General features: G+C 52.7%; 2 protein-coding genes across 2 annotated transcripts in view; one reads left to right on the top strand and one right to left on the bottom strand.

The window, feature by feature from the left end:
• The window catches only part of LOC119957195 (cAMP-specific 3',5'-cyclic phosphodiesterase 4B-like), a 597,446-nt gene that overhangs the window by 567,033 nt on the left and 13,761 nt on the right, over positions 1-16,652 (bottom strand). The window lies entirely within an intron of this gene.
• LOC119957196 (heme-binding protein 2-like) overlaps positions 1-16,652 on the top strand; it is a 29,696-nt gene that overhangs the window by 10,608 nt on the left and 2,436 nt on the right. Inside the window, exons 3-5 of the mRNA XM_038785010.1 lie at positions 2,543-2,621; positions 3,599-3,719; positions 9,072-9,211. Of these exons, the coding sequence (XP_038640938.1) occupies positions 2,543-2,621; positions 3,599-3,719; positions 9,072-9,211 (340 nt within the window). The remainder of the gene's footprint in view (positions 1-2,542; positions 2,622-3,598; positions 3,720-9,071; positions 9,212-16,652) is intronic.

The following is a 16,652-nucleotide window of genomic DNA, read 5'->3' as shown; positions in this document are numbered from 1 at the left end:
CCCTGGCGGGGAGAGTGCTGACGATCAAGATGAACGTACTGCCAAGGTTCCTCTTCTTGTTTAGATCCATCCCGATCTTCATCCCCAAGGCCATTTTCCAAAACGTAGACAGTCTAATCATGGCATTTGTGTAGGGGGACATGAACCCGAGAATTCCCAAACAGAAACTGCAATGAAGGAAAATCAAAGGGGGCTTGGCCTTACCAAACCTACAATACTACCACTGGGCAGCAACGGCAGAAAAAGTGAGGGGATGGGTACAAGAACCCGACGCAGATTGGGTACAAATGGAGGAGGCATCCTGTAAAGGAACAATCCTCCGGACCCTGGCCACAGCAGCACTCCCATCCTCCTCAACAAGGTACACAACGAGCCCAGTAGTAGCGGCCACGCTGAGAATGTGGACCCAGTTGAGACATCATTTTTTTAAAAGCTCTTCTTCACTAAGCCTGACTCCCTCCCTTTTAACACAATAGCTACTTCCCCAACACTGAGACTCTCCAGGGTCGACCCTGGAGAGTCGCAGGAGTACCTAACCCCCGACCATTCCCCCTCCCCAATTCAAGTGTCAGGTGATAGAGCAGTGCATGCAATGAACCAGCATTTTAAACTCGCCGGGAATCTCAACGATATCCCCCCCCCCCCCCCGTCATGACTTTGAATGGGGTGAGTGATGAGAAACTTCACCATTGCTCCTTGCATTGGGGTCCACTTTACTGTGATCTCTCTAATAGAGATGTCAGCATGAACATTGGACGGTAGTGCTTGGGCCAACACTTCCAAAGGGTCAAGAACATGGCTCCAAACAGTGGCACCCACGTATATTGCTGTGCTGACTTAATTGACATAATTGACTCACCAAGGAAGGGTTAGGGAGCTGATCAGACAATTGGCTGCCTCTTGTCACAGGCAAGGCAGACCTAATTCATGTGAAGACCCAAATTAGCATGTCCACCCCATCTTTACATGGCACCCTCATTCACAAGGGCTGCAGATTAAACGATCCATGTTTCTGTAACAGCCTTCTACCCTGACACTAATCCCCGACAGTCAACCCTCCATAACCAGTTGGCTTGACCTTCCATGCAGCTTATCCCCTTTTGTCTTCACATTGCTTCTTGAATTTGAGGTTCAAATTCCTGACAAGCAGTCGTCCTCTGAAGACGATAAAGACAAAATAAAAGAAATAGGAATTAAAGGAATCAAAGGGAAGGGCCCTTACATTCAGTGAGGGGGTAAGTCCCATAGTAAGTGCTGGCTAATGACATGCTAATCTATTAAAATGAGGTTCCTGGGCTCACGCGCTGTTTTTCATGTTACTCCGCTGGCGAGGGGGCGGGGGAACTGTGATCTTGCCGGCTAGATTTACATTTTCCACTTCTCTCCAGACTTTGCACCCCTGACAGCGATCCCGCACGCGGCTAACACGGGCTCAAAATTGCACTCTTTGAAAAGATATGGTAAGATTCCACCTCATAACTTTATGTGCAGGCTCGGTCGGCAGTTAGCATGGTAAATGCTGTGTTGGCATTCATGTCGAGAGGGCTAGAATACAAGACCAGGGACGTACTTCTTTTTTTTAAAATTTAGAGTACCTAATTAATTTTTTTCCAATCAAGGGGCAATTTAGCGTGGCCAATCCACCTACCCTGCACATCTTTGGGTTGTGGGGGTGAAACCCACACAAACACGGGGAGAATGTGCAAACTTCACACGGACAGTGACCCGGGGCCGGGATCGAACCTGGGACCTCGGCTCCATGAGGCAGCAATGCTAACCACTGCACCACCGTGCTGCCCACAGGGATGTACTTCTGAGGCTATATACGGCTCTGGTCAGACCCATTTGGAATATTGTGAGCAATTGTGCTCCCCGTATCTAAGGAAGGATATGCTGGCCTTGGAAAGGGTCCAGAGGAGGTTCACAAGAATGATCACTGGAATGAAAAGCTTGTCACATGAGGAGCCTTTGAGGACTCTGGGTCTGTACTCATTGGAGTTCAGAAGGATGAGGGGGGTTCTTATTGAAACTTACAGGACACGGACAGGCCTGGATAGAGTGGACGTGGAGAGGATCTTTCCACTAGTAGCAAAAACTAGAACCCGAGGGCACAGACTCAAATTGAAGGCACGGTTCTTTAAAAACAAGACGAGGAGGAATTTCTTCAGCCAGAGGGTGATTAATCTGTGGAACTTATTACTGCAGAAGGCTGTGGAGGCCAAATCACTGAATGTTTTTAAGACAGAGATTATAGGTTCTTGATTAATAAGGAGACCAGAGGTTATGAGGAGTATGCAGGAGAATGGGGATGAGAAAAATATCAGCCATGATTGAATGGCGGGGAGACTTGATAGGCCGAATGGCCTAATTCTGCTCCTATGTCTTATATATCATTGAGCAGCTTTAATAGCGTATCTGTTAAAAATTGAACCATTACTTAACCCAACAGAGAATGTAGATACAATAACTATGATAAAGAATGGTTAGGATAATATTTGCTTCTAATTATTCTTCTTTTGTTCTTTTATTTCTCTTTGAACAGTTATTCTAAACCAGCTCAATGCAAAGAAGTAAACGAATGTTTCAGCTATGATCTTGTTTGTGAAACCCCGGATTATGAGGTGAGAAGCAAAGTTCAGAACTAATTCTCAATTCTAGAATAAATAGATAAATGTATATCAAGCACAAAGCTGATAGTGTATACACCCAAAATGGGATGGGCTTTTTGGTGTTTGTTGCTTATCCTGAACAAAGAGAACTTGATGAAGAGTTATTGGATTTGATCAGTAGTCATTTCATTAAATCTTCAAAAAAATAGGCACAATGCAGCCAATAAACGATTGCTGAAGAATGTATGTATCCACTAATTACTGATGACACCTAAAAGGGCAGTGTTAATTTCATAGAATTTACAGTGCAGGGGGCCATTTGGCCCATCGAGTCTGCACCGGCTCTTGGAAAGAGCACCCCACTTAAGCCCTCACCTCCACCCTATCCCCATAAACCAGTAACCCCACCTAACCTAAGGGCAATATAGTGTGGCCAATCCACCTAACCTGCACGTCTTTGGATTGTTGGAGCACCCAGAGGAAACCCACGCAGGCACGGGGACAATGTGCAGACTCCGCACAGACAGTGACCCAAGCCAGGAATCGAACCCGGGACCCTGGAACTGTGAAGCAACTGTGCTAACCGCTGTGCTACCGTGCTGCCCATTAGTTGCTTGGGTGACGACACTGTTCTTTCACAATTGTATGGGATTTTAATTTAATCCAGACCAGACTGGTGAGCAAAGGTTTACATTCTCTGCCAGATGTAAGCAACCTATATGGAATGAGATTGAGCAATCTCAATCTAGTATCTAGAGGGTGTGGATCCAGACAACAAAAAACAGTTGAAATTTGGTCTAAACTAGCACTTACGCTGAAATAATCATAAAAATAACGGGTGTAGGAAACAAAACTATAATGGTTTAGTGGGAGACCTTTGGGGTTTGAATTGTAACATATTTCGTTCAGGCTATGTAGCTGGAGTAGCTATGAGTTAAATCAGCTGCTTAGTGTTTAACCATTGTTTATCTTTGCTGCTTCACGTGCAGGTCCGTCATTATAATGCTTCAAAATGGGTTGCGACCAACGTTACGTCCCTCATTATGGAATTTGCTGGCTATCAAGGATTCACAAGGATCTTTCAGTACATTGAGGGCAACAATGCAGAAGGTACAAATAAGAGGACAAAAATTTTATTTAACACGACAACCATTTCAACTGTGATAATTACTTCCAAATAAAGCTCTCCTTCAAAGTTTGGAAACAACACCTTTTATCTCACAACACCTTTGGAAAAGCACTTCAATATTTGCCTGTGTTGTCAGGAGTGTTGTTTGAGGGAAGAGGCTGCTGGAGCTTCTCCAGAGGGAGGAGACATTCAAGGGCACTCACTGAAGGTCATTCTTACACATTTCCTGATGACTTGTTCCATAGCTGATAAAACCCGAGACCAGGTTGTCCACCTGCTCAACCAGGGACCGAGAAAATTGGAGGGAGAATACCATCCCAAAAAATAAACAAAACCATTCTCATGGGAGGTAGTTGATTTTTTTGATGGTCAGTTTAAAGCACTTTTCATAATTACTAGTAAGGTTATGCTAGTGTTCTGACAATAAGAAGAAGATATGTTTCAAAGGGGATCTTAAAGTAGCAGGGTTAAGGTTTGATTTGAATTGATTTACTATTGTCACATGTATTAGTATACAGTGAAAAGTGTTTCTTGCATGCTATACAGACATAGGGAAGGAAGGAGAGACTACAGAATGTAATGTAACATTCATAATGGGGATGTAGAGATAAGATCAACTTAATACGAGGTAGGTCCATCCAAAAGTCTGATGGCAGCAGGGAAGAAGCTGTTCTCGAGTCGGTTGGTACGTGACCTAAAACTTTTGTATCTTTTTCCTGATGGAAGAAGGTGGAAGAGAGTATGTCCAGAGTGCGTGGGGTCCTTAATTATGCTGGCTGCCTTTCTGAGGCAGCGGGAATTATAGACAGAGTCAATGGATGGGAGGCTGGTTTGCGTGATGGTCTGGGCTACATTCACAACCTTTCGTAGTTTCCTGTGGTCTTGGGCAGAGCAGGAGCCATACCAAGCTGTGATACAACCAGAAAGAATGCTTTCTATGGTGCATCTGTAAAAGTTGGTGAGAGTCGTAGCTGACATGCCAAATTTCCTTAGTCTTCTGAGAAAGTAGAGTCGTTGGTGGGCTTTCTTAACTATATTGTTGGCATGGGGAGACCTGTTCGGGCTGTTGGTAATCTGGACACCTAAAAACTTGAAGCTCTCGACCCGTTCTACTTCGTTCCCATTGATGTAGACAGGGGCATGTTCTCCACTACGCTTCCTGAAGTCAATGACAATCTCCTTCGTTTTGCTGACATTGAGGGAGAGATTATTATCGTCACACCAATTCTCCAGATTCTCTATCTCATTCCTGTACTCTGTCTCGTCATTGTTTGAAATGCGACCCACTACGGTGGTGTCATCAGTACTGTGAAAAGGCAGGCGGCTTTAGAGGGGGTAATTCCAGAAAATGGGACCCAAGAGGCTGAAGCCGCAATCACCAATAGTTCAGAAATAGGAGAAAGCGATTCCCAACTTCCGGTAATCAGAGTAAAAGATAGCTTGGGCTGGTTATAGGCCAAAGGGGCTTATGATGGTAAGACTACAAGTTAATTTGAAAACAATGATAAGAATTTTGCACTTGAGAAGTAGATGTATCAGAAATCAATGAAGGTCAATAACGATGGGGAGCCGGTATTTGTGAAGGATACATTACACACAGCAGGTTTTGAACAATTCACTTTGTCATGTGAATGTCCCTTTAAGAAAGGTTTAGTCTCTTATCATTTGATTTGCAGCACATTGGGCTGTGGCTGTCAGGTGAGAGAGGATTTCAGTTTCAGTTTGACTGCTTTGGACTGCAGAAGGAGGAAGACGTGTTTCCCCATGTTTTTCTCTGTTTTCATTTTAAAAGCTGTTCCAGTGAAAAACATATTGGTTGTGGCTAACTGCCTCGGTCACTTGAAAGATATAGTTGCTTCCCGGAAGGTGTTTGAAACTGCTGGTTGGACCTGGATCAGAATCTCAGGGACTGCACCAGTCCCAGTCAAGTGAGAATAAAGGGTGCTGGGCCACGTCCTTGAAAAGGGGTTTTGGTTTAATTGGATTTTGTTATGGGCCAGGGCTTAGAAACTCAAGTGTATTATGAAGTTCACCTGACCTATAACCTTTATGTTGAATTTGGCTGGGAAGAGCACAAAAGCCTTCACTGCAGGTTTGATTCTTCAGACTTCCTGGACACTTTAATCAAAACAAGGTTTATTCTAAGAATGTAGTTAACATATATAAACACAGCAAGAATTTTTATCAATTACAAGCATAAAGGCACCACACAGCTACAGTAATCTATGTACATAACACTTAATGAATTCCCCCTCAGCTGTTCCAATTGAATAGCAAAATCCAATTAACCAGTGCCTTTGTATTGCTACGATCCCAGCTGATGCTACAACTGGGCAGTCAGATCTCAGAATGGAACCCGGCTCAACAGACTGTAACTTTTGATTTTTGTGGATGATCAGAGTTGCAGGACTGCTAATTAACGTTTAACAAAATAATAAAACATTTATTAGACATTAAAAGACTATAATACAATACTGCTTCACAGATGTACAGATTTTAAAGAAAAACACAAGTTGCAAAATCAATCTCATACTATAATGTTCTCAGGAAGTACACAGTCCACGTAAACCCACAGGCCAACTGTGGTCAGACACACCACACTCTGAAGCCAAGTGGCATATCCCACCCAATACAACTTCTGTGGATTTCTCATCGACTACCCCCAGATGCTAATCACACTGTGAGCCAACTGGTCTCCCTGGAATCTGGGGCGGGAGTCTCTCATCCCGCAGCCCACGCAGTCGTAATGGCCGTCACGTTTTACGACGGTGTGAACGGGCCACTGCCAGGACTAATTCTAGCCCCTAAAGGGGAGCAGCATGGCGCTGGAGCGGTTCGCTCCAGCTGCAGATCCCGGCACGAACTGGTAGAATCACGTACCAGCTTCGGAGCGGTGTGGCCTGGTCGCGGGGATTCTCCAGCCCGGCCCCAGGCTGAGAGAATCCCACCCCTGACTTCCACCCGCGTGTTTTGAAATTCCACTCTCGAAGAAATACACCCAGGAATCTTCTCACAAACAATCGTTTCTCTCAGATGCCTGCACCCAGGACCAAATTCCGCGATTCCAATCTCTCCTTTCAGTATTGCTCTGCTCTGGAGTGCCATGTGCATTCAATCATCCACACAATCATTCAGGTACCCAACCAAGCCACCAGAACACCGCTGCTTCCCGGCTGTATTAAGGTGTCACCGATTTAGGATTACTCCAGATGTATGGCTTTGCACTAGCTGACTTCACCAGGTCTGCACCTTTCAGCACTTTCTTTTATGGGGAGGCTCTCTCTGCCCTTTCTTTAACTTCAGTGACCAGTACTTTGTTCAGATTCCAGTTCTTTGTCCCTTTGACTTCAATCATCCTGGGACTTCTCTTTCATTCCCTGGGTTCTCAAACTATCTGTTCTTTAGCTTCTGGGACTTGCTGTCTGCACCTTACTCCATTGCCCTGCATCTCTGCTGTGAGAGCTGCTTTCTTCGCAGATACCTGGGGTGGGATTCTCTAATCCCGCGGCAGAGTGTCCATGCTGTCATAAACGCCTTCGCGTTTTACGACGGCGTGAATGGGCCGACCCCACGACTAATTCTGGCCCCTACAGGGGGCCAGCACAGCACTAGAGTGGTTAACGCCGCTCCAGCTGCTGATCTCGGTGCAAACTGGGCGCTGCGGGATCCGCGCATGCGCAGTGTCGCCGACGCCAACACGCACATGCGCAGTGGCTTGCTTCAACGCGCCGGCCCCAACGCAACACGGCGCAGGACTACAAGGGCTGGCGTGTAGGAAAGGAGGCCCCCAGCCACGATCGGTGGGCCCTGATCGCAGGTCAGGCCACCCCCCCTCCCTCCCCCCCTCCACTCCCCCCCCCCCCCCCCCCCCCCCCCCCCCCCCCCGGGGTCGGAACCCCTCCTCCCCCAACAGGCCGCCCCAACCCTTCCATGCCGAGGTCCTGCCGGCCCAGAGCAGGTGTGGACGGCCAGGACCCGGGCTGACAGAATCCTGCCCCGGTTCCAACTGAACCACACGTGCTTATGCTTTTTGGTGTGAGCCCCTGGTTGCTAAGTCTTGGCCCTGTCTTTCTTTAAACCCTGTTTCCTTTCACGTTGTTAACCCTTAATTACAATATAGGCACAGTTTGAAATGAAATCAAAATCCACAAGGACCTTTTTGTATCGTGAAGTTAACCAAAGTTTTAACTCTTTCTTACATGAAACTCACTGTCAGCTTTGCCTTGTTTCTATTGCCCATAAATACAAATTACTTAAAACTACTTGTTTCCTGACATTCTGCAAAAAAATTAACATTATTTATGATTAATTATCATACCAGTATCCATAAAATGAAGAGGGATAAGGACGTTTCAAGTAAAATTGGAAACGGTGCAGACTGGAGGTAAATTGAATATCACTTATTAAATGGCCAAATGCTCTTTTAAAGAGTGAAAGAAGTCTATTAGGACAATCTGTTTCAATACATGAAGAATCTTGGGTGGACCTGAAATTTATAACAAGGAAATCTAGCGATTCACATGACAGAATAAACTGAGCCTCGAAAGCAATTTTATCCATTCTAGCTATTGATCGTTGGTTGAGGGTTTCAGTCGCAGTGGAGTGAAACAAAGAAGAATGACATTGCAGGTGAAAGAACTTAATCTTGGAAAAAAGTCAGATGCAGGATTGGAAGTTCAGTTTAGGTCAAATAAAGAGAAATATATTGATGAGAGAGGGAGGGGTAGAAATACGGAAAGGTTTAAGAAAGGAATTCCAACGAGTTGGAGCCAAGGCCATTGAAGGCTCTGTCATCAATTGTGAGCAAACAGATGATTGAGTGGAATCAGAGTAGGGTGCTTGGGGTGTGTGTGTGTGTGTGTGTGTGTGGGGGGGGGGGGGGGGGAGCTGAGAGAGTAGAAATGTAGAGCTGGAGCACATTGCAGAGTTACGGTGAGGGTGAGGATTGGCGGGAGCTAAAGCAAAGGCTGAGATTTTCAAGTGAAGGCATCCCAGGACAGGCAGCCAATATAGATCAGAAAAAAAGGACAAAGGTGATGAAAAAGGACAAAGGTGATGAGAAAGGGAGTCACACATCACTGCTTGATGGACATTATTTTGTATTCTATGCTATTAAACATATTTGTGTCTTGTGCTTCACGTTTTTCCCATATAGGTCTCTATACTAACAGGGTATAAAGACGACAAGATACACATGGGGTATCTCGATCTTTTACTGTAACTTCAACATTTACCCATTTTTTCAGATTTCTGACAATCTCCCACCAAATTACAGCAGCATATCGGCAGAGTCCCCAATATGAACAAGCATTAACGGTGTTATTTGAACACAGGCAAACATATCAACATGACAGCTCCTGTTCTGCTTCAAATACCTCAAAATGAAGGAATAATGGAATTCAAGAACTACATTATCTACTTTTTGCTGCCAGCTGATTATCAGCAGAGCCCCCCAGCACCCACTGATACTAATGTGAGTAAATAGATAGTTCAACATCTCTGTAAAATGTACATTAGTCGTATTATTTGCCTCTTTTCTTTAATTTCCTGCTCGTTTAATTTCCCTCTGTATTGTATAGAATTTACTGGCTGAAGGGTGAGGCAGCCAATCTGCTCACGGGGAGTTTAGTGAGTGCCAATCTTCATATAGCCATGAAATGATGCACAAGTCGACAGGGTGACTCACTCTCCAATTTCCCTTGCTCCATGTGAGGAAAACATTTGGCCAATCAGAATAATCCCTGATGGTGTGTTGTCAATCAGGAGCTCTGCATGTCGGAGATCAAATTAAGCGGAGTTTTATTTTCAACACATTCAACCTTGCCTCCTAAGAATGGTATTGATGATAAATATGCTTTGAAGGAAGGGCGTGTATCAATAGATTTTGTTCCTTAACCAGAATGATAACAATTGCTTGTTTGCTTCCTATTAATTTATGATTCACCACATTTGGCCTAAATACACTGCAACACAATGACTTTAATCTACCTTATATTTAGCTGTCACTGGTGAGTAACAACCATCCAAGCAGAAATGCTGTTTGTTACCTCAAACAAGCACATTTTTTCTCATCTTAAACTTAATTTTTATCTCTTCAGTAGGAGTCAATGATTTCATTTGCTCCCAAATTTAGCAACACTACGCAGCAGTGTAAAGAAGTACTACAGGGCAGTATATTTTTCCTCTAATTTTTCTGCTATCTCTGAGAGTGTAGCATCATCTGCGGCCCGGATGGGCCGAAGCCCAACGGCATGACCCGAGGTCACGCCTGCGCCGTTCTAACCTGCCAATAAAAATCGGCAGCCAGTCGTGCTGGCTGACAATGCGGGCGTATGAGGCAAGGGACCGGCGTGTGGGGGGACCTACGTCAGTTGGGATGGGCACGGCCGTGACTGGGAGCGAGGGGGAGGGCTTTCATGTTCGGGAAGGGGGGGAGAAGGGGGGGGGCATGGGGACAACAGGGCCGCCTCCCTGGAATGGCCCGCCATGGCAGGGCGGCGCCAAAGCCACGGATGCCATTATGGCGGCCAGGCTGATGGGCACCAACCCCGAGCGCTGGCTGAACACAAGCCTGCCGGACGTGCGCATGGGTGCCAGACCCACCCCCAGGGGGCGGCCCTCCGAGCCAGCGGCACCCACTGGCGGGTAGGTCCAGGGCCGCACGCATGGCAGCCCCCCTGAGGGCAGTGCCATCCAACGGTGGCGCTAGAAGGAGGGACGGGCAATAGTGGTCGGAGCACTGAGGGCATGGGCAGGGGTCTGGGTGCATGCGTGGCTGTGGCGCAACCAGCCAACCGGGGCAGACATGTAGCCCATGGCTATAGAGGGGGTCATGCACCATCGTTAAACATGTTGTATACCCACACCACCTGCAGATCATAATGTTTAGGCACCAGCCATGGCAGGAGCCGCTGCCCTGCATGCAGCCCAATGGCAGCTTCGGTGCAGGTGGCTCAGAGAGGCTCCAGCAGCGGCGGCCGGAGCAGAGGGGCGGGCTACAGCAGAGGGACGGGCTGCAGCAGAGGGACGGGCTGCAGCAGAGGGACGGGCTGCAGCAGAGTGACGGGCTGCAGCAGAGGGAGGGGCTGCAGCAGAGGGACGGGCTGCAGCAGAGGGACGGGCTGCAGCAGAGGGACGGGCTGCGGCAGAGGGACGGGCTGCGGCAGAGGGAGGGGCTGGGGCAGAGGGAGGGGCTGCAGCAGAGGGACGGGCTGCAGCAGAGGGAGGGGCTGCAGCAGAGGGAGGGGCTGCAGCAGAGGGACGGGCTGCAGCAGAGGGACGGGCTGCAGCAGAGGGAGGGGCTGGGGCAGAGGGACGGGCCGCAGCAGAGGGACGGGCCGCAGCAGAGGGAGGGGCTGCAGCAGAGGGACGCGCTGCAGAGGGATGGGCTGCAGCAGAGGGAGGGGCTGGGGCAGAGGGACGGGCCGCAGCAGAGGGATGGGCTGCAGCAGAGGGACGGGCTGCAGCAGAGGGACGGGCCGCAGCAGAGGGACGGGTTGCAGCAGAGGGACGGGCTGCAGCAGAGGGACGCGCTGCAACAGAGGGACAGGCTGCAGCAGAGGGACAGGTTGCAGCAGAGGGACGGGCCGCAGCAGAGGGACGGGCTGGAGAGGGATGGGCTGCAGCAGAGGGAGGGGCTGGGGCAGAGGGAGGGGCTGGGGCAGAGGGAGGGGCTGGGGCAGAGGGAGGGGCCGCAGCAGAGGGACGGGTTGCAGCAGAGGGACGGGCTGCAGCAGAGGGACGCGCTGCAGCAGAGGGACAGGCTGCAGCAGAGGGACAGGTTGCAGCAGAGGGACGGGCCGCAGCAGAGGGACGGGCTGGAGAGGGATGGGCTGCAGCAGAGGGAGGGGCTGGGGCAGAGGGAGGGGCTGGGGCAGAGGGAGGGGCTGCAGCAGAGGGACAGGCCGCAGCAGAGGGAGGGGCTGCAGCAGAGGGACGGGCTGCAGCAGAGGGAGGGGCTGCAGCAGAGGGACGGGTTGCAGCAGAGGGACGGGCTGCAGCAGAGGGACGGGCTGCAGCAGAGGGACGGGCTGCAGCAGAGGGAGGGGCTGCAGCAGAGGGACGGGCCGCAGCAGAGGGATGGGCTGCAGCAGAGGGACGGGCCGCAGCAGAGGGACGGGTTGCAGCAGAGGGACGGGCTGCAGCAGAGGGACGCGCTGCAGCAGAATGACGGGCTGCAGCAGAGGGACGGGTTGCAGCAGAGGGACGGGCCGCAGCAGAGGGACGGGCTGCAGCAGAAGGACGGGCCGCAGCAGAGGGACGGGCTGGAGAGGGATGGGCTGCAGCAGAGGGAGGGGCTGGGGCAGAGGGAGGGGCTGCAGCAGAGGGACAGGCCGCAGCAGAGGGAGGGGCTGCAGCAGAGGGACGGGCTGCAGCAGAGGGAGGGGCCGCAGTAGAGGGACGGGCTGCAGCAGAGGGAGGGGCTGCAGCAGAGGGAGGGGCTGCAGCAGAGGGAGGGGCCGCAGCAGAGGGACGGGCCGCAGCAGAGGGACGGGCCGCAGCAGAGGGACGGGCTGCAGCAGAGGGACGGGCCGCAGCAGAGGGACGGGCCGCAGCAGAGGGACGGGCCGCAGCAGAGGGACGGGCTGCAGCAGAGGGACAGGCTGCAGCAGAGGGACGGGCCGCAGCAGAGGGACGGGCTGCAGAGGGCCTAGTGACACCCACTCAGTCTGCGTGGTCGCCCACCCGACGGGCGCAGAAGAGGGAGGAGGACGACAACAATGAGGGCGAGGCACAGGATGAGGATACTGATGTGGATGAGGAGCAGGAGAAGGAGAAGGAGGAGGAGGAGGTGGTGGTGCCAAGGCGCCCGATGAGGCCTCATATTTACTGGCACCGCATGTCCTTCGAGGACCTGTCGGAGGAGGCATGCAGGAGGAGACTCTGGATGAGCCGGGAAACCGTCGCCCACATCTGCCACCTGATGGCACACCTGGCACGGCGTGGCACTGGGGGAGGACATGCTCTCCCGATGGCCGTCAAGGTGCCGTGACCCTGAACGTCTATGCCACGGGGTCGTTCCAGTCGCCGAGTGGAGACCTGCCCGGCATCTCCCAGCCATCGGCACACCGGTGCATCTGTGCAGTGACTGATGCCCTGTATGACATCGCAGACCGATACATCCAGTTCTCTGTGGACCATTCCCACCAGAATGCCCGGGCAGCGGGATTCACTGCCATGGCCAGGATACCCATGGTACAGGGGGCGATCGATGGGGTGCACATCGCCATCTGCGAACAGGGATGTGTTCATGAACAGGAAGGGGACCCACTCCATGAACATTCAGGTGGTATGTCCACCAGATGAAGATCCTGCACGTCTGCGCCCGGTACCCAGACAGTGTACATGACGCATTTATCCTGGCACAATTGTTCATCCCCAATGTTCACAATGTTCAAGGGACCCCCCTACGGCTGAGGGGCTGGTTACTGGGCGACAAGGGTTACCCGTTGCGGTCGTGGCTCATGACGCCTATACGGAGGCCACAGCACTGACGCGGAGAACCGCTACAATGAGGCCCATGCAGCAACCAGGGTGTGGTCGACAGGTGCTTTGGGGTACTGAAGATGCACTTCAGGTGCCTGGACTGCTCTGGGGTGGCCCTCCAGTACCAGTCGGAGAGGGTCGGTCGCAACGTTGTGGTCTGCTGCATCCTCCACAATATAGTCCAGCAGAGGGCGATGTGCTGGAGGAGTAGGAGGGGGCAGAGGGCGAGCCTGAGGAAGGGGCCGCCTCTCCAGATAAGGAGGATGAGGAGGAGAGGGTCAATCATGGGGGCTGGATATGGACGCGAGGCTGCACGGCGCCACCGGCTTGGCCAGCGAGCACGGGAGGCGTTGATCGCCGCATGTTTCACCAATTAGGGGGCATGGGGCTCGCTCAGCAGGGACACTGGCACCACCTCACCATGCCTCACCCGCACAACACCCATGAGACGCACCTATCACACCACCCACCACCCTTAGCTCACACACGACCACATGCACAGCGCCCCTCCACTACACATCCACCTGTGGCACAACGGGCTGGGTTCACAGGATTGCTTGTGGAAGCCGGTGTGATTGATGCCATGGAGGATGATGACAACCCGATCTACGATGTGCTGTCAGCTCCAAATCGTTAGACACTGTCTGACTCATAGGCACATTTGCACCCTCCACCTCGGTGGTCCCTGTATGCGTGCTGTGCACTCCATCACATTGCCATGTTGAGTCGCTGGCGGCAGGGTGCCGTGGATGTCCGGGGGGGGGGGGGGGGGCTATTACACCCACCTGCCCTCAACGTTCCATCACCCCTCAACCACAGTAGCACTCAGTCCCCCAACCGACCTCGCAGGCATCGGACATAGCACAAAGGCAGCTTGCATTGGTATAAAAGTGAATTTAATTAGAAAGGTTATATACACGTGCCCTAGCCCCTATAACTAAACTATGCCCTGCACCTGCGCCGCCCAGCTTGAATGGGTCAGGCTGCTCCGCGGGCATGCTGGATGGCGTGGTGCCACCCTGGTCTGCCCGCTGTACACCAGATACACCAGGGACGGAACGGGGGGAGTCCAACGTGCCACAGTGTTCTGGGCCCACCCTTGCAGGAGTCACCGGAACGGGCCCCAGAACCTCCTCCTCCCCCGGGGTGCCTGGTGGCCCACAGGCCTCTCTATGGGACGGTGGTGCGAGCGGAGACAAGCCCCGAGGCACCACCGACACCTGCCGTTGCCAGTCCTGGAGGCCCGCTGTGGTATCGACCAGGGTCCTAACGTCAGCTGCGATGGAGCCCAGGGAGTGGGCCATCCCTGTCTGGGACTGCGCCACCTCCCTCTGGGCTTGTGCGACGCCATCCAGCATCTGGCCAATGCCGCGGATGCTCTCAGCGATGGCCTGCTGAGATTGGGCCGTCACCTTGGCAACGCCGCCGATCTTCTCAGCAGTGGCCTGCTGAGACTGGGCAGACTGCGGAGCGCGGCTGAGATGTCCAGGTGGCTCTGGCACATGGCTGCCTGTGAGAGGGCAGCCTTGTCCTGGGCCACGGATGACGTGTGCACATGAAGCCCCTGTCCCATGGCCAACACCATTTCCCCCATTGCCTCCACTGCGGACGCCACTCGTGCGGTATTGCCCTGCATGGCAGCCATGACTGGAACCACTCCCTGATCCTGGACGCGGATGGACTCCTCTAACTGTGTCTGCAGCTGCTGGAAGCCGGCCATCATCCCTTTGTCTAGTCCATGGGTGTCTGACTGCATCGGATCTGTGGGTGGGTCTGGAAGCTCCAGGAACCCGGGAACCGTCTGGGCGGCAGCTAGTTGCTGGGGCTGGGCGGCCCTCCAACTGTCTGGCCCCTCGGCTGCTCCTATCTCCACCTGCTGTACCGGTACGGCAGTGTGCTGCGCACCAGTTAGTGTCCCAGAAGCCTCATCACTAAAGTGCCCAACCGAGGTGCGAGTCTCTGCGATGGTGGAGGGTGTGGGAGACAGCAGTGACGCAAAGTCCATGTCCTCATCGGAGCCAAAGTCGGGGGTCTCCTACGTTGACTCCTGGCCCGATGGTCCTTGTCTTGCCCCCGTCTGAGGGTCACTGTCCGATCTGTCCGTCAACTGGGTTCCCGTCCTCTGTGTGTCACTGTCCTGGGTCGACGTCCTCTATGTGGGAATGTCCCGGGTGTCGTGTGCAGCTGTGTCCTGCGTCTCAGTATCCTGGCCGTCGGTTTCCTCTGTGCATCAGTGTCCTCGGTCTCAGTGTCGGTGGAAGGGCTTTCTTGCGTCCGCTCCCCCCTCTGCCGTGGCGTGTGTCCCTGGGGGCCTATGGACCTGGCACTGGTCGTGGACGAGTTACGCTAGACGGGCCGGGGCGACCGGCGGCAGGTCCTGGAAGACACAAGACAGCTTGTATCGTTAGACACGTGGACTGGGGTGAGGGGGTGGAGTGGGGAGGAGGAAATGGGGTGAGGGGGTGGAGTGGGGGGGGAATGGGGTGAGGGGGTGAAGCCAGGCAGGGGAGTTTCACTTGCTGGTGTGCCTCTGATCTGGCAAGAGGAAATTCCGGTCCTTGGCTCCGTCAACGAGGTCCAGTGCCCTCTGCTCGTGGACTGTGAGGGGGTGCCGTACGGGTGGACCCCCTCCGTTTCTCTCACGCTCCCTGTGGTTGTGGCCGGTCTTCTCCTGGGGTGGCGAAAGCATCAGAGTTTAGGCGGTCCGCCGCATGCTGCGCAGCTGTTGGCTAGATTATGGCATGGGAACTTGGGACACCCAGCCAAAGCGGCTCTCAGGGGTCGATGCAGCCCATGTGAGTCAGGTGGGGGGTTTTTCCACCTCCTGGGGGAGGGGGGGGCTACTTTCACATGTGTGGGGGTGGGGTGGTGCCAGGGGCTCACGCTGGTTGCCCTCGTCAGGTCGTGCATCTTCTTGCGGCACTGGTCGCCGATCCGTGGGGTGTGCCCCACTGCGCTGACAACATTGCCCACCTCCCTCCAATTATGTAGGACTGCACTGTTCGGGTGGCGGTGTCCTCGTCTGGGGCACAGGATCGCCCTCCTCTCCTCGGCCGTGTCCAGCAGCGTATCGAGGTCATGGTCCCTGAACCTCGGGGAGACACGGTGGACGGCGGCCATCTTGCGGGTCCTGGGACTATGTGCCGCTCGCGCACCTTGCGGCGCTGCATCATTGACGCATCCTGCGTATCCGACGCTGGTCTGGCGCCGCGCCCCCCATGCTGCCCCATTTGCAGGCCTGAATCGCTTCTCAGAGCGGCTTGTTCACGCCTTCGTAAAACGCGATAGCGTTTACGACGGTGTCAACACTCTGCCACGGGATGAGAGAATCCCGCCCCATGTTTTTGCCTATCAAATTAGACCAGGAGTTACGACATGCTAAATTCAAGGCACAAACCTAAAATCCACCATTTTATGGCACAAGATTA

The sequence above is a fragment of the Scyliorhinus canicula genome, chromosome 25 (genome assembly GCF_902713615.1).
Source record: "Scyliorhinus canicula chromosome 25, sScyCan1.1, whole genome shotgun sequence".
NCBI lineage: Eukaryota > Metazoa > Chordata > Chondrichthyes > Carcharhiniformes > Scyliorhinidae > Scyliorhinus > Scyliorhinus canicula.
This window is presented reverse-complemented; position numbering and strand designations above follow the sequence as displayed.